This window comes from Odocoileus virginianus, chromosome 29, assembly GCF_023699985.2.
Source record: "Odocoileus virginianus isolate 20LAN1187 ecotype Illinois chromosome 29, Ovbor_1.2, whole genome shotgun sequence".
Taxonomy (NCBI): Eukaryota; Metazoa; Chordata; class Mammalia; order Artiodactyla; family Cervidae; genus Odocoileus; species Odocoileus virginianus.
Genome location: NC_069702.1, coordinates 16,999,828 through 17,018,081, shown reverse-complemented (window position 1 = coordinate 17,018,081; position 18,254 = coordinate 16,999,828). Strand labels below are relative to the sequence as shown.

At 38.8% G+C, this 18,254-nt stretch overlaps 1 protein-coding gene across 2 annotated transcripts in view; it reads left to right on the top strand.

The window, feature by feature from the left end:
- The window catches only part of CDS1 (CDP-diacylglycerol synthase 1), a 69,011-nt gene that overhangs the window by 47,685 nt on the left and 3,072 nt on the right, over window positions 1-18,254 (top strand). Inside the window, exons 7-12 of one of the 2 annotated variants that reach the window (XM_020892786.2) lie at window positions 67-149; window positions 2,183-2,270; window positions 4,913-4,981; window positions 7,755-7,907; window positions 9,633-9,752; window positions 12,457-12,560. In XM_020892786.2, the coding sequence (XP_020748445.2) occupies window positions 67-149; window positions 2,183-2,270; window positions 4,913-4,981; window positions 7,755-7,907; window positions 9,633-9,752; window positions 12,457-12,560 (617 nt within the window). The remainder of the gene's footprint in view (window positions 1-66; window positions 150-2,182; window positions 2,271-4,912; window positions 4,982-7,754; window positions 7,908-9,632; window positions 9,753-12,456; window positions 12,561-18,254) is intronic. The other variant, XM_070458198.1, reaches the window with a different exon arrangement.

Below are 18,254 nucleotides of genomic sequence, written 5' to 3'. Positions count from 1 at the left end.
CTGTTGCTTCGTGGCCTGCCCTGATCTCTTGTGCTCATCATTGTTGTGTTGTTGGGCTGTTAACAGTTCGCATGGACACATGTCACCTTACTGATAACAGTTACTCAGTCACATCTTGTCATCCAAAATCTGTTTGAAGGCATGATATGGTAAGGGGACAGTATATGCTGCTTTATATTTATATATCTTTATAGCACTTTTAAAGCTCTTTTATGCTGAACAGTGTCTTACGGGGATTTCTACTAAAATGTCCTATTTGTTGTCACTCTATTCCATTAAGATAAGTTCCATTTAATTGTTTGACTGGATTCCCTGGTGGCTCAGGCCTTAAAGAGTCTGCCTGCAATGCAGGAGACCCAGGTTCGATCCCTGAGTTGGAAAGATTCCCCTGGAGAAGGAAACGACAACCCACTCCAGTATTCATGCCTGGAAAATCCCATGGATGGAGGAGCCTGGCAGACTATAGTCCATGAGGTCACAAAGAGTCGGACACGACTGAGCGACTTCACTTTCTGTTTGACAACTGAAGACAAATGCTTTGTTATCAACTGGAAAACTTCCTTTTTCAAGTTTCCAGTAAAATGCAGAAAACCCTCATAAAAGCTCCAAATAATTAAATACATTTTCAGGTGTTACTACACTTTAATATGACTCTTTTTTAAAAACAAAGAATTGAGTGTAAAAAGAGTGTACTCTTTACGTGGAGTGCAAAAAGAAGGGGAAAGTTTGCTTTTCAGCAGACAGTGAGCTGGCAATGCATTTTCTTTGGGTGAAAGGTGGGTTAGTTCTTCTCTGCCTTTGTGTAGGTGTAGAGTATCCAGGTTTCAAGTATTTGGAGTTACTTGCTAGTAACCTACTTGGAGTGGGTTGCAGATTGAGGAAGCATTTTTATTAGTTAAAAATTAGCTTAAGTTAAAACAATTATTATTCACTAAAAATAAGAGTGGGGAAAAACTTAAGATTTTAAGAAATCTGACCATATTTTCTCCACATTCCTTTAAAACACAGTAACTAAAAACTTTTATAGTTAGTAAGTTTAGTCAAGATAAATTTGTTCCCTTGACAGATTGGTTTTTTTTGGTATGTATGTGCAAAAAATTGGAATCATTTTTTGGAATGATTGGAATCATATGGAAGATTCCAAGACTGCCTTCCATATACAACTTTTCATTGATGGGAGGCAATCACTGAAATTAGTAGGTTCTGTACAGTTAGTAGGGTTTAATGCCCCTGTAGGCTAAGATAACATTAAAACTGATAATTGGATGAGAGCTTGGTGTAAGTTTATCAGATTGTACTCTGACTGACTCATTTCTATTTTGAAAGGCTGCTTTTAAAAATTTCTTTATACTAATGTAACATGTTCCTATTGACTGAAAAAAAAAAAAAAAGATGCATGATGTGAGAATTGTGAGTTAAGTTTTATTTGGAGTCAAATGAGGACTATATAGTTGAGAGACAGTTTCTCAGATAACTCTGAGAAAGTTTTTCAGATAGTTCCGAGGAACTGCTCTAAGGAGGTCAGAGGGGAGGTCAGGATACATATGATTTTAGAGAAGGGGACACATACCATCAAGCATGCATTTTGGCAGAAGGTTGCTACTAATCACGAGGAGCAGCTGTCTCTGTTAATGATTTTAGTGCTTTTCTAGATATGAGAGTGAGTCTGATGTAAGAAATTGGCCTCATAAAATCTCCTCCTAAAAAAATGTCTAACTCTCTGAGGGCCTGTTCTGCCAGTTTTTCCTGGAGCACAGAGTGCCTCACTCCTGATCTTTGCCCTGAACTCCTTTCAGGATGTGTCAAAGGTCAACAGAGGTCAGCAATGGTAGTGACTAGTGACCTAATACTTGTAGAGCCAGATGGCAAGTGAGTTTTTAGTTGGCATTCCTCATAAAATGGAAATTTGAAAGTCCATAGCTATAGAAATTGATTATTTAATATTTTCACTAGCAATATTCTTCTAGTATGTTTATAGATTTTGTTCTGCCTAACTGCTAAATGGGCACATTTGGTTGATATTTATTGTGTCTGTCCATCTATTAGCATGTGTTATGTTCTGGACTAGGGTGCAGTGTCATCCAAAGGGTTATTGCATTGGTTCATTGAGTCAAAACATGTGTAAATATTTGCCATTTAATCTTACAGACTTCTTTCTGCTGACTTTTTTTTTTTTTTTAAGGTTCCTTGTTCCAATATCAAGTGTTATTTGCAATGACATAACTGCTTACATTTTTGGATTTTTTTTTGGAAGAACTCCGTTAATTAAGGTAATGGAAAAACACCACAAACAAGTCCTTACCATAACCTAGATGATTAGCTACTGGAAAAAATTCCCAATAGTTTGGTGCTGTTACACATTGTTGATTTCTGAGGCACTTTGCTTTTCCTTAGCTACCCTCAGCAGCCACAGTGTTGAGGGCAGAAGTCTGTATTTCCCAGTGATTCCGTCTGGGTTATTCACCAGCTGTCCTCTTGACTCCTCTGTCATTCATCCTCTCTCGTGAAAGCTCATGTCATTTTCTGCTGGCTTCTTTCCCTTGGCTGTTCATGTGGTTTTTTAATTCTTCTCCCCAACAACCCTCTAAAGAGGCCTGTCCTTGACGCTGCCTTCCTCTCAAGCCATCTCATTTGTCTCCTCCTTTACTGAGTTGTTTGAGGGTGTATAATATACCAGCATCACATACTTATGTCCATTTGCAAGACTTTTATATCCAAATTCATTTAAAAAAAAATTGAGGTTCTACAGTAAAAAACATTGATGAATAATGGAAGTGATAAGGAAAGTGAAGATCAGAGACCGGAAAATACACATAAGGAGACCATGTTGTTTTGTGTTAGATTTGCTTCTGTTTGGCTTCCCAAGTGGCACTAGTGGTAAAGAACCCACCTGCCAATGCAGGAGACTTAAGAGACGAGGGTTCGATCCCTGGGTCGGGAAGATCCCCTGGAGGAGGGCTTGGCAACCCACTCCAGCATTCTTGCCTGGAGAATCCAATGGACAGAAGAGCCTGGTGGGCTACAGTTAGTGGGGTTGCAAAGAGTCGGACACGACTGTAGTGACTTAGCACAGCACCATAGTCAATGGAGGCAAAAAAGGAAGTGAAGTAATTTATAAGTTCCCAACTGGGGTAAAAAAGAAATCAAATTCTCATATAAAGACAGACCATTTTATAGAACTGGTTTCTTCAAAAAATAAAAAAAACAACCACTTTTCATGTTGGGGCCTTATAAAGGAATTACTTGGTTTATATATTGGGCCAGGTCATTTATGACATTCCCACAAATGCATTAAGTGGCTGTTTTGATGTTATGACATGAAGGCATTTTTGGAGGAACTGAGACAATTATTCAGATAGAAAACCTGTTTGTTCAGAGTGATGTAAGGATAGTTATCATTCCCAGAGGAGTGTGTGGACTGCCTGTCCTTCAAAAACACCTTCCTTAAATTCTTCCCCACATAGGAGTCCAGTACACAACATCAAGCTGAGCTGCTGAGCTGTAGGGACACTGAGCTGTAGGGACATAGTTTTAAAAACTATGTATTTTTAAAGTTTCTGAAGTTGCTTCAGCACAAGAGCGAGTGGTGAAGTAGTCAAAGCTTCTATATCAGCTGAGAAGTTGTTGACTCAGGAGCCCTCAGACGCTGTAGAAGACTCTTACTGTCTGATTTTGAACGTCAATTTCTAGTGAATTACAAGGCTGAATTAGTTGTATAATGCAGCCAGATGTAATTATGCAAGTTAACCCTGAAATCAATATGATAGGGTCAATTTAATTTGATAAACTCTCTTTAAAATAATCAGCAGGCACTTTTGAATTTGAGTCAGCTGCTGTGTCATGACAATAATACTGAATTATCCTAAGAGGTGGTGTATACCACTCACTTACCTATGGAATTGTTGTCAGATTGGTCAAGAAAGCCTTTGTGTTTTGTAAACTTCAGGCTGAGACTTCATGTACTTAAGCATATTACCCATTTCTGTGTCAGAATCTTCCCTCTGTTATTTGTTTGGCTTCCGTCCTTACTGATCCACTCAAAGAGTTCTCAGAGAGTCCACCAGAGTGCTTTCCTGATGATCAGAACCCTGTACCGAGTCCTTATTTTCCAGAGCGTCTCAGCAGTTAGCACTGTCTACTCCTAAATCTTTTTCTCCTGCCCCTGTTTCACCAAGTTCAAGACTTTCCTCCAGATTTCTCTTCCTGAATGCTCCAAGGACTAATAAACAATAATTGCAATCTGAAATAGATTGCAAAGGTATACAAAAGTATCCTTAGAAGCACAATATATTTCTTCACAGGGAATGACATATTCTGACCAAAGGAAGGAGGTTATGTGCCCACTTGTGGGGCTGATCTGTACCTGGGCTATGGCGTATTTTGCATTTCAGAAGGAGGTCTGTTGTAAGCATGGCATTTGGGAATATGTGACAGTCTGGGGTTCTGCAGTGTCCACGTATTGTTATACTAATCCTTCTGTTGATCAGTAGTAAGTCAACACAGACCATGTATACTTAGAGTGAATAGATCTCAGCCTTATTTCAAGAACTACATTATTCTGGGAGTTTATATAAGCATGAACATCATGGGACAATTATTTCAGCATAGAGTTTATAGTCCTTTGAGTGATGAAAACAAATTGAGGCAGTTTATAGAAACAGATATTCATGATATGTCAGATGTATGAGGGCCTAATATGTGTTAGGCTCTACTAGAGGGATTTGCACAAATAAAACACAATCATGGACTGAAGGAGAAAGTGTTGCAAAGTCTTTCCAATATGAGAAAAAGGAGAGGTGTACAGGGTATTATGGGAATTCACTGAACATATGTATCTCTGTTTGTGAGTGTAATAACTCTTAAATTTTATTTTCTAATTTTATTTAATATAAAAAATAAATATCTTTTTCAGTTGTCTCCTAAGAAGACTTGGGAAGGATTCATTGGTGGTTTCTTTTCCACAGTTATCTTTGGATTCATTGTGAGTTTTACTCGGATTTTTATATTTTGAAAAATGGTAGCAAGTTTATTAATCTATTCTAAAGCTAAAAGTGTTAAACCATAAAATGCTAATCATGTAGTAACTGAAGCCCACTCAACAGAATCCACAGTCATACCTGGAAGATAACTGTGGCTTCAGTTCCAGCCCACCACAATAAAGCAAGTAGTGGGGTTAAAGTGAGTCACATGAGTGTTTGGTTTCCCAGTGTGTATAAACATTATGTTTACATTTTACTGTTAGTCCTTTAAGTGTGGAATGGCTCTACATCTTAAAGAACAATGCACATGCCTTAATTTTAAAATATTTCATAGCCCCCCCAATGCTAACGAACCACCGTCTGAGCCCGCAGTAAGTCAGCATCTCTTTGCTGGTGGAGAACCTTGCTCTGATGTTGAGGCCGCTGACTGATCTGGATGGGGGTTGTTAAAGGTTGAGGTGGCTCTGGTAATCTCTTAAATATGCGACAACAATGAAGTACACCATGTTGATTGTGTCTTCTCTCGTGAATGATTTCTCTGTAGCATGCAGTGCTGACAGCATTTTGCCATCAGCATAACTTCTTTCAGAATTGGAGTCAGTCTTCTCAAATATTGCCGCTGCTTTATCAACTAAGTTTATGTCATAGTCTATAGGCTTTGTTGTCGTTTCAACAGTCTTCACAGCATCTTCACCAGGAATAGAGCTCATCTCAAGAAACCACTTTGTTTACTCATTCATCAGAAGGAATTCCTCATCCATGGAAGCTATCTAAGGAGATTGCAGCAATTCATCCCTTATTCAGGCTCCATTTCTAATTGCAGTTCTTTTCCTATTTTACCACATTTGTAGTTACTTCCTCCACTAAAGTCTTGCTGTTGGAAAAATGGTGCCGTTAGGCTTGGTTGAGGCAGGGTTGCCATAAAACTTCAGTTTGTTAAAAACACAAAACCTGGGAAGCACAATAAAGTGAGTGCAATGGAACACGGTATGCCTGTATTCTCCAGCCCAGCAGCTCTCGTCCTGGCTTGTGTCAGAATCACCTGGGGAGCTTCTTTACCATCCTTGTCCTAGCCCTCCACCAGGTCAATTAACTCCCTCAGCTGATTCTCATACACAGGTAGGCTTGAGACCCTCTGCTGTGTTCTGGTAGTTTCTAATAGCTGTGCAGCCTCTGGGGGACACAGATAGGACTGGGACAGGCTGTGGCTTTGAGTAAAAGCAGAGACTGCTAGTGATGTTGAAGAGTTCTGCCTCCTTCACACTTACTTGCCAGCTGCTTGACTTAATGGGCGTTTGTGGCTGTGAGCCCAGTTTACAGAAAAAGTTTGTTAAAAATAATCGATGTTCACTTTTAGTTGTGAATGCAGATATTGTTAATGTTTTAAAAAAATAGAGTATAATTATGGAATCTAGGTTTTTTATTCAAAGGTGTCTGAATCAAGAAAAGGTGTGAGAATCAAGAAAAGGTACAGAAAAATGTCTGGATATAAGATGAATATACCAAAAAATTACTGTCGGGAAGTTTAATTTTTAAGTCATGTCCCTTAACAGTTCTAGAATATATTCTGTAGCCAAATATAGGGTAGTTACTAACAACATGGGGCTTTGAGAGGGAGCAAATGCGCAAATAAATGGAAATGAGCCAGGCTGGATGGGAAGGCCATCATAATTCCTTTGTTTATCAGTTTTTCGTTCTCAATGAAAATTCCAATACAATTTTAAAAATTATTCCAGTGTTATTTGGTAGAATGTTGATGAGATAATAGTTGATAAATAGGATAATGGAAAGGGACCTGGTCCTATCCAATGTTTATACAGTATGAAGCAAGGATAACTAGAATATTATTAAGTTAAATACTACTACAAGAATCTAGTATCATTAAACATAGTTTAGAAATTCTACAAGAACAGCTATATCACTGGATAGGACCAAGGATAGGACCAAAGAAAATAAAGAGCTATCCTATAAGAATGTAATGCATGACAAAATAATGAGGGAAATTATATATATATATATATTATATATATATATATATTTAATAAGTAATTTTGAGGAAACTGGTTGTTTGGAAGCAAAATCACTATATATCCATTCCCAGTGTTATATTTGCACTTCTGTTAACCATTCTTGAGCAATATAATGGTGTAAGTATCTGTAAGAGAAAGGAAATGAACTAGCACTTTAAATTTATAATATTTTGCTTTTATGTATCTTCTTCTGTGGCTGAGAACAGATAGCTTTAAAAATTGCAAGGATGTGTCCAGAGAAAGAATAATTCACTAAGCATTTTCTGGGTTTTTCACCTGTGTTGTTTTCTTAGCAATTTTTAATTACTGGCTATTTTTTATTGATGAAATTAATATAACCTTTATGTAAGAAACTTCAGCCCTGTACTGTCCCATATCTTTATAATTCTTAGCTTCTGTTGACATTAAGTACATTCTTAAAAAAAGTGCAACCTTGCTATAATGCTTGTCTAAATGCTCAAATCAACTTTTTATCTTTTCCCCCTTCCCTCTTGTTGTCATCATACCAAGATTATAATAACACTGATTTTCAAAATTTTTTGGCTTCCTGACGGCTTTTCAAAATCTTTTATTGTGTCACGTATGATCATTTAACTTTAAATATACATAGCAGAATGAGAATGCAAGGAAAACTTGGCATTCTGTTTCTAGTCTTTCTGACACGTAACATATATACATTAAAAATTTAATATATACATATTTCTATTTCATTTAATGTTTTATGAATGCTTGCTTTGTTATTTAGGCTGCTTACGTGTTATCCAAATACCAGTACTTTGTCTGCCCAGTGGAATACCGAAGTGATGTAAACTCCTTCGTTACAGAGTGTGAACCCTCAGAACTTTTTCGGCTTCAGAGTTACTCACTTCCTTCCTTTCTGAAGGCAGTGTTGAGACGGGTAAGATAAACGTGGAAGGGATCCTCCCTCCCGAAGATTAAGCTTCCTTTAAAATCAGAAATAAGATTTTCATAGGAAATCAATTTCTACAGAATTTTTAGCTCTAGAATAGAAAAGTGGTTTCACTGACTGCTTGATATATCAATTGATAGGATATATCAATTGTATACCATATATATATATATATATATATAGTGTATATGTATGTATATGTATATATATACACAATTGTAAGATTTATCAATTGTATATCCTATTCTCTTGGGGTTTCCCCTTCTTGAATATAAAATGAATATTGCTATCACAAACCAATTTTCTGTTAGAAACTTACTTGCCTAATGGTTTGAATACTGGTGGTAATTTATCTTGTGTTTTAGAAACATTTTTCAGCATCCTTTAGATTTCTACAAAGCAATGATGAGTTATAATGAGTTTTATGTGTAACTGGTATAAATTGACTCAATTTAAAACTTTTTTTTGTGTGTGGTGCCTCATGGCTTGCTAGATCTTAATTCCCTGACCAGGAATTGAACCCAGGCCCCAGCAGGGAAACCACTTAACCATTGAACCACCTGTTTCAGGGATTCCCTGAAACATTTAATTGTTAACTGAAGTTAATTTTTGAGAAAAAAAGGTTAACCAACAGATCATTTCTCTACTTGAATGCTTGATACACTGATTCTAAGAATTTTTTCAGTGTTCAAGCCATCTGTTATCTGCTATAGAATTCTTTGATTCTGTCCATCTTTGATTGGGATAAGCCCATTGCTCTGAGAACAAGTCCAAAGATTGGAGTTCTTCGTGATCTTTTGTAAATCACACCCATGATGCACTTTCTAAAATGTGTAACTTCAATTTATTTAAAGTTGAATAAGAACTAAGAATTTACGAAATAATTTGACTGCAGAAGTCTTCTTGATTTTTATAATTTCCTCTCCAAATCTTTTATAATTGTCTTCCTGGTGCTCATTTTGGCAGTCTTTTTATTTTTATTTTATTTATTTATTTATTTACTTATTTATTTTTATTAGTTGGAGGCTAATTATTTCACAATATTGTAGTGGTTTTTGTCATACATTAACATGAATCAGCCATGGATATACATGTATTCCCCATCCTGATCCCCCCTCCCACCTCCCTCTCCACCCAATTCCTCTGGGTCTTCCCAGTGCACCAGGTCCGAGCACTTGTCTCATGCATCCATCCTGGGCTGGTGATCTTGGCAGTCTTTTTAAAAAGCATTTTACTTTCAGGTGTTTCCACAGCTTTTAACTTAATTTTAAAAGAAAGATCAACTTTCCCCTCATTTTGTCATATAAAACTAAAGTGAAATAAAATGAACAATCAAAATATACATTATGTAATTACAGAAACTGTAAAAAAGTTTCAGAAATTAATTGATTTTTTTATAATCCTACAACCCAAGTGATGTATAAGTCTCTAGACAGATTAGAAAGCACATTTTAGATTTTAGCACACCAGGTATTTTCAGTATGCTTACAGAGGGAATGGGGAGTGTAGGCTGAATAAACAAAGGATAGTAATAAGAGCTTACAACATTTATTTTTTTCCTGTGATCTTGAAAATGTGTGAACTTAATAAGAATATGGCATATGCTTTTGACTTACTGTTTCTCTCATGGTTCTTAGTTTAGGTGGCATGTTCAAATACATTTCTCATGCAGTTAGCTCCAACCCGTTTCCTTTTTTTTTTAAACCTCTTTAGGAAACAGTGAGCATGTATCCTTTCCAGATCCACAGCATCGCTCTTTCCACGTTTGCATCTTTGATTGGTCCATTTGGAGGCTTCTTTGCCAGCGGATTCAAAAGAGCTTTCAAAATCAAGGTGTGTGTTTAGATTCTTTGTTAGAGTGTTATAGAACATAATTAGAGAATGTAAGAGGGTTGGAATTTGGTTCTTTCTTGGTCTCCCACATTAAGCCCCTGGGCAAAAAGTTTTCCACCCTATATGTGTCAGCCTCACGGAGTATCTTCTTTCCTGTTAGGTTTTGGTCGTGCCATGTTAATGCATGTTAAAGTATCACGTCACCCTCTCTTCTTGAAATGGCATGTGTCACTTAATGTTGGGACAGACAAAGAATCTTGGTCCTTCAGTTGTTCATCCAAGAATCCAGCCATGAATTGTGTTAAAGTGTAGTGTCCTGTCACTGTCTCATATGAAGGGACGTGCTGGAGAGTCCTGGAATCTGTGACTGGATTCGCCAGATCAAGGGGCAACAGACCCTTTCTGTAAAGGCCAAGTCATATGTTAATAGTAGCGCTGTTGCAAACTACTCAACTCTGAACTCTTCCATGGTAGTGAGAGTCCCGTGGACAAAATGTCAATGAATGGGTGTGGTGTGTTTTAATAAAACTTTACTTACAGAAAACAGGCAGCAGGCTGGATTTGGTCTGTGGGACATAGTCTGCTGGTCCCCATTCCAGATACTTAAAATCAGCCCTGTGTTTTAAGTTAGAATCTCATAAAGTGAAATAATTGGCCTATTAGCTCTCCTCACGTGGCTTCACTAAGATTGAATGTTATGCCATTGGGAGTTAGAGTGGCTTCTGAAGGTGGGCAGTCAGGGCAGGCCTCACTGAGGAGATGACATTTGAGCAGGGATCTGGGGAAAGGACGATGAGTCCTGCAGAGAAATCGAAGGACGGGGGTTCCAGCGAGTGCACTGGAGCAGAGGAGCCTTCCCAGGGGGAAGGTGAAGAAGAAGAGCATGGCCATGGTAGAGAGTAGATCAGACTGCAGAGGTGGATGGAGCCAGATCCCAGGGAAATAAGTACCTGAACCCCGAAAGCATTGCAACGGGGGAGAGTCTGCCTTGGGTGGCTGTATGTGATATACAGAAATGTGCGAGATGTTGTCGTGCTGATGCTCACCACCTACTGGGGGAGGTCATTTATATCCACAAAGAACCACAGCGGTAGCTGTGCAGGACAAGAGGCCCGCAAAGGCTGCAGACAGGAGAGCAGGACTGAGTCTCCAGGCTCTCCTGTGCGTGGGTCAGTAGGGGAGAGACGGAACGAAATGTGTTGGCAGAAATTAACCCAAGAGTTTTTCGATCATTTTTTCAAAGAGAGAAATGTTATGTTTAGAATAGTGTTTTCATTTATTTATTTATCGGATTGCCACTCCAGTATTCTTACCTGGAGAATCCCATGAACAGAGGAGCCTCGTGGGTTATGGTCCATGGGGTTGTAGAGAATTGGACATGACTCAAGTGACTTAGCACACACGCATAATTGCCTTACGATGTTGTTAGTTCCTGCTGGGCAACAACATGAATCTACTCTATGTATACATATTGCCTCTCCCTCTTGAGCTTCCATCCAACCCCCCCGCCCCTACAATCCCACCTTTGAGGTCATCACAGAGGATCGAGCTGAGCTCCCTGTGCTACATGCAGCAGCTTCCCACTAGCTATTTTATTTTATTTAATGGTCTCCGATCCAAGGTTTCTTGTTGAATGGTGAGATTTCTTTTCCTGTCTGAAATGAAGGTATAATTGCTGTTACATTTTAGAGGTTTTTCAGGTTGCCTGAGTAAATGAGAAGAGCAGTTGGTCATTTCCATTTCCGGGGCACATGTGGATAGATCTGTTCAAGGTCAACTTGCAGAGGCTGATTAACCAGTCCCTCCATTTGGCCATTTAGTAGACCAACATGTCCCAAATGAATTAGCTGTTTTGATTTTCTTTTTTACCCCAACACTTAAGAAATATTCATCACAGTAGTAAAATATTTATTTCAGCGTAAGAACTAGTAGATAAACATGAGCTAGAACCAGTTGTCCATCTGTCAACAACACTAAAATAGCACCCTCCCAGTAGTTGCTAATAAAACAGAAGAGCAGGGCATACGATTAGTAATAGCTTGATAGTGCTTTTTATTTAGAAAAAGTTTTATTAACTGGAAAAAGTTAGCACTAGATTGGATGAATATTTAAGTAGTGTCATTGGAAGGCTTTGGCTCGGGACTTCTATGGCAGTCCAGGGGTTCAGACTCCCCTACTTCCACTGGGTTGGATCCCTAAAAAGGAAACAGCAACAACACAGAAAGCTGTGGGTCAGTTCCGTAATCATTCTAACATGGTTCTAACATATCCCAAAGATACGGTTTACATTTGTTGGATATGTTCGAACAAGTGTGTATGTGTGTGTGCTTAGGTGCTCAGTCATGGCCGACTCTTTGCGACCCCATGGACTGTAGCCCGCCAGGTTCTTTTGTCCATGGGGATTCTCCAAGCAAGAATATTGCAGTGTGTTGCCATGCTCTCCTTCAGGGGATCTTCCAACTCAGGGATCGAACCCAGGTCTCCCGCATTGTGGGTGAATTCTTTACTATCTGAGCCACCAGATGGTAAACCACCCTTCCCTTAAATATAAGGGAAGCCCTTATATTTAGTAGGAAAATCCAATAGTAAAGTATGTTCCTTGAAGTCCATGATGTCAAGGAGACATGTACAGGTAGAAATTTTATAGCAGGTGATTTTTGAGAATTTACTAATATGTTTCTTTGTTTGTTTGTTTTCTCTGAAGGATTTTGCAAACACCATTCCTGGACATGGTGGGATAATGGACAGATTTGATTGTCAGTATTTGATGGCAACTTTTGTGCATGTGTACATCACAAGTTTTATAAGGTACTTTTAGATTTTTAAAAAATGTTTTATTAGATGATGTCTTTTGAGTTCTCATTACCATAAGCATTAGTTTGAATTACTTTTTCTGTCATTGGTATTCCATAATAGTGAAAGGAATGGTGGCTCCCGGAACTGTGTCACACTGTTGCCTTGGGCTATATGATTAAATTATAACTATTTTTTCTTAGATTTGAACAACTTAAAAAATAGTATATGTCATAGTCTAATAGGACTGAGTTAAAATTCAGTCAGTGTGGATGAATGGTACTGGGTTTGGAACAAGAGGAGATTTCATTTCTCAGCTGTGGACACTGTGGTGGTAGTCAACACTGAGAGTTAAAAAGGAGGACATAATTCATCCAGTCCGCTAGTTACTGCTTGAGTATCTGTTCTGTGTTGGGGAATGTTCTCGGCATGGATATAGCAGAGGGCAAAACAAACCAGTCCCTGTCTTCAGCTTACCTTCTCACTGGGAGCTGGAGGGAGAAGGGGCAGGAGTGGACAACAAATATAGCTTGTTTGGTGGTTGTAAAAGCCATGGAGAAAATTAAGCAGTCTAAGGGATTTGTGGATGTGTACGTGTGTTGAGGGTGGGAGTGGAGAGGTGAGGCAGGGTGATTGGCATGTGCTGCTGTTTTATATGGGTGCTTTATTCTCATTATTAAACTTTAATGTTTTGGATTTGCCCTAAAACGCCAGTCTGGGGTGCAAAGGCTAACAACATCAACCACATGCTAACTTTTTTTTATCATGGTCTCTACTGGTGTCTGAGCCTAGAAAACCTGTGGTCTTGAATATTTCTGAACCTTGAAAACCTGTTATTTGGAGGAAAACTCATACTTATAGCCCCTAAATATGTATTTTAAATATATACCCATAGTAGTGTGAGCATTTTTGTATTAACCTTTATTTTCCTTGAGCAGTTTTGTTATAGTTTACTTCATTAATCTTTTCAGTCAGATTCTGACTTGAACTTTCTCTGTTGTGTGTGTGTTTTCCATTTCATGATGTCGACTCTCATCACTCCTTCATCTTTTTAAAAAAAATTTTATTGGTGTACAATTGCTTTACAGTGTTGTTAGTTTCAAGTATACAACAAAGTAAATCAGTTATACATTTATTAATACTCTTTCAGATTCGTTCCCCATATAGTTTATTATAGAATATTGAGTAGAGTGCCCTATGTTATAGAGTAGGTCCTAGTTAGTTATCTATTTTATATATAGTAGTGTGTGCATGTTAATCCTAAATTCCTAACTTATCCCTTGCCTCCAGCATTTCCCTTTTGTAAACATAAGTTTGTTTTCAAAATCTGTGTTTGTTTTGTAAATGAGTTCATTTGTATCATTTTTTAAAATTAGATTTCCCACATGAGTAATACCACGGTATTTGTCTGACTGACTTCATGTAGTATGATGATCTCTAGGTCCATCTGTGTTGTTGCAAATGGCATTATTTTCTTCTATTTTATGACTAATATTCCATTGTATATCTGTACCACATCTTGTTTATCCATTCTTCTTTTGATGGATATTTGTAAATAGTGCTGCAGTGAACAGTGAGGGTGCATGTATCTTTTTGAATTACAGTTTTCTCTTGATATATGCCCAGGAGTGGGATTACTGGATGATATGGTAGTTCTATTTTTTAGTTTTTTAAAGAATCTCTATCCTATTCTCCATAGTGGTTGTACCAATTTACCTTCCCACCAACACCCTCTCCAGCATTTATTGTATGTTGATTTTTTGGTGACAGGTGGGCTTTCTGACAGGTGTGGGGTGATACCTTATTATAGTTTTGATTTGCATTTCTCTGATAATTAGTGATGTTAAGCACCTTTTCATATGCTTTTTGGCCATCTGTCTCTCTTTGAAGAAAGATCATTTAGATCTTCTGCCCATTTTTTGATTGGGTTGTTTATTTATTTTTTTTTGACATAGAGCTGCATGAGCTGTTTGCTTATTTTGGAGATTAGTCCCTTGTCGGTCGCTTTGTTTGCAAATGTTTCCTCCCATTCTGTGGGTTGTCTTTTTGTTTTATTTGTGGTTTACTTTGTTGTGCAAAAGCTTTTAAGCTTAATTAGGTCCTGTTTGCTTATTTTTGTTTTTATTTTCAATACTCTAGGAGGTGGATCCAAAAAGATCTTGCTGTAGTTTATGTCAAAGACTGTTCTGCCTATGTTTTCCTGTAAGAGTTTTACGGTGTCTAGCCTTACATTTAGTTCTTTGACCCATTTGAGTTTATTTTTGTGTGTGTGTCAGAGAATGTTCTAATTTCATTCTTTTACATGTAGTTGTCCAGTTTTCCCAGCACCACTCATTGAAGAGACTGTCTTTTCTCCGTTGTATATTCTTGCCTCCTTTGTGATAGATGAGGTGCCCATAGGTGCATGGCTTTATTTCTGGGTTTTCTATTGGTTCCATTTCTGTTTTTGTGTCCTTTATTTTCCTTATGTTTCACTTTTCTGTTCCTTCTCCATCTTCTTGAGGTAAAGCTTAGGTTATTGATTTTCAGCTTTCTTGTCTAATATTTTCATCTAACACTATATATTTCCTGTTTACTGCTTTTTGAGTGCTCTTTTTAATACTCTGAAGTACTGTCATCCCACATTTATATTTTCATTATTCAGCTACAAATATTTTTTGATCTTCAATATTATATCTCTTTGACATGGGATTATTTAGAAGTTCATTGACTCACTTTCAAAGAAATGGAGATTTTCTCATTCTCCTTTATTGATTTTTGCTTTAATTCTGTGACCAGAAAACATACTCTGTTATTTCAGTATTTAGTATTTATTGAGACTTGCTTTGTGCTCAAGCATATGGTCTCCTCAGATATACATTCCATGTGTACATGAGACAAATATGCATTGTGCAGTTTCAGCATTAGTGTCGTAAGTCAGCTGGGGGGAGTTTAGCTGAATCTTCTGTACGGGTTTTTTGGTTTGGTTTTCCATCTGCTTGTTCTGTCAGTTATGAAGACAGCTTTGTCAGAATCTCCCAGTTTTCATAGATGTTGAGGTTGTGTTAGTTGTATACACAGTGTATACACTGTTGGATCACTCCTAATGTCAAATAATCTCCATCTTGATATACTACCTGTTTAAAGCTTATTTTGTTGAATATAAGTATAGCTATATCAGCCTACTTTTGATTAGTGTTTGCATAGTATTTCTTTGTCTATCCTTTTATTTCTTGTGTGCTTTTTTCCTTAAAGTGTGTTCCTTTTCTCACAATTGTATAGCTGGATTTTGTTTTTATAACCCAATTGACAGTCTTTGTCTTTTTAATTGGAGTATTTAATCCATTTGCATATGATCTATTCACTGATCTGTTACAGTATTAGTAATTAGTGATTAAATCCTTAGAACTCTTTCTTTTCTGAAGATGGTAGCTTTTAGAGCATTAACTCATACTTTTTTTGTTTTTTGATCTGCTGTTCTCTCAGTAGGGAAAAGTCATGCTGAGCCTTGTTGTCCTCCATTGGAAAGTAAATATTTAGATGATTAGAAATACAGTGCTGGAGCCAATGTGCAGCTAGCCTGGAGTGCCTGCTGACAGTTTTGCATTTAGCTGAACTTGCTGGAATAGCCTTCCCTTTCTCTGTGGGCCCCTACTCTGGGTTTGTTATGAAGTTGCTGAGTCTTTTGAAGACAAGTCTTTTATGAGACAAGCTGTGTCTTGACGTGAGTAGACTACAGTCGTGGAAGACTTATAGCTGCAGGGTTTTGGGAAATGATTTGAGCCACGTGCACAAAGGTGTGACCTATGAGACAGCTAATTCATGCTATTGTGAAGTTTTTTGAATCAAAGATTTTCTCTGTGATAACACCCTGCAGCAAACATTTCTTTGTTGCTGGGTTTTCTACTTCTTATAATTCCATCTGAACTGAAGTTGTTTAGTCACTTAGTCCGACTTTTGGAATTCCATGGACTGTAGCCCACCAGGCTCCCCTGTCCATGGGATTCTCCAGGAAAGAATACTGGAGTGGGTTGCCATTTCCTTCTCCAGGGGATCTTCCTGATGCAAGGATGGAACCTGAGTCTCCTGCATTGGTAGGTGGATCCTTTACCACTGAGCCACCAGGGAAGCCCTTGACCTGAAGAGTCCTTATCATAAGTCATAAATTTAATTACTCATGTAAATGTATTTTTCAGAATCCTGTGCCATTCTCCATCTATTACTTATGTCTTGCTTCTTTTTCCCATTGGATTTCCTGAAAAGTAAACCTACTCTGCTTTTCCTGTTCAAGTGGACTGTAGGAATTGCAAAGAACAGTACATATGCATTATGATCTGAATGAGGTACATTCTGAAGTTGACAGAATAGCACTTTAGCAGTATAAGTACAGAAAGTGATCTGTAGCTTACAAATGGATTGAGTGCTCGAGTCCAAAAGGTAGGAAATTGCACTCCCCTGCCTGTCCCAGTGTCTCAGGATGGAAGAGTGTGAGGATGGGAGTCCTGGTCGGGACCTTTTCCGATGCAGGTGCACCAGAGGAGGGTGCAGAGAGAAGGGCTGGAGTGGGGATGTTGGCGGAGCCCAGGGAGAGGCCCCTGTGTGGTACGTGGTGGAGAGCAGTCACAGCCCAGTGGACACTTAACACTGCCTGGGCTTACTTCCTCCTCGGTGGGAGCGGGACTGCTGGGCACGGCGGATAAGGCAGGCAGGGTTCTCCAGCTCCCTGTCCTCCTCTCAGCTAACGCAGGGTGGGTGCGAGTGTGCGTCCTCAGTCACGTCCAACTCTTTATGACCCCGTGGACAGTAACCTGCCAGGCTCCTCTGTCCATGAAATTTTCCAGGCAAGAATACTGGAGTGGGTTGCCATTTCCTACTCCAGGGCATCTTTGTAACCCAGCAATCAAACTGGAGTCTCTTGCAACTCCTGCATTGGCAGGCAGTCTTCACCACTGGCACCACAGCTGAAGCAGAGCCCCTTTTATTTGTTTCTGTTGTTGGGGTGTTACCCAAGACCTTTGAACAAAGGCTGTTGTTCCCACTGTAGATCCCAGGTGGTGGCCTCAGTGCTGGCTCAGGACTTTGTGTCCTGTCTCTTGAACATTCATAGCTCCCTGAGGGTATTCTTTCAACAAAACACCTTCCTTGTCTGACGTTTCTTTGAAGCAAAAATGTTTATATTTTCATGTTTTCTTCTAGTTTATCTTCATCCACCAGGAACTGTGCTCCTTTCCTTACAGAATGGTTTCTGTGTGTTGTCCAATCTCAGGCTTTTTTATCAGCTTTTGCCTCTAACTCAGGTTGCCCTTTGGAGAAGTTTTGTGGAATTTTTAGATCTGCACTCCATCAGTTGCCTCACATTGTCCCTGTCTTCTGTGTGTCTGCATTTCCCCCACATCTACACTGCACTCCTCTCAGCGGAGGGTTCTAGGTTTTTTTTTCTCCTCTGACACTAATATTAAAGTGAGCTCTGAGGAAGAACTGTTTCAGTTTTGTTAAGATTGATCCTTTGCACGTAAATGCATGACTTGCTTTATCTTTTAAAAATACTCATTTGTGGTTGCTGCGTGCGGGCTTTCTCTAGTTGCGGTGCGTGGGCTGCTCACGGTGGAGTCTTGTTGCGGAGCACAGGCTCTAGTGCGCAGCCTTTACCTGCTCCTCGGCATGTGCAGTCTTCCCAGACCAGGGGTCGAACCCGTGGCCCCTGCATTGGCAGGCGGATCTCTGTCCACT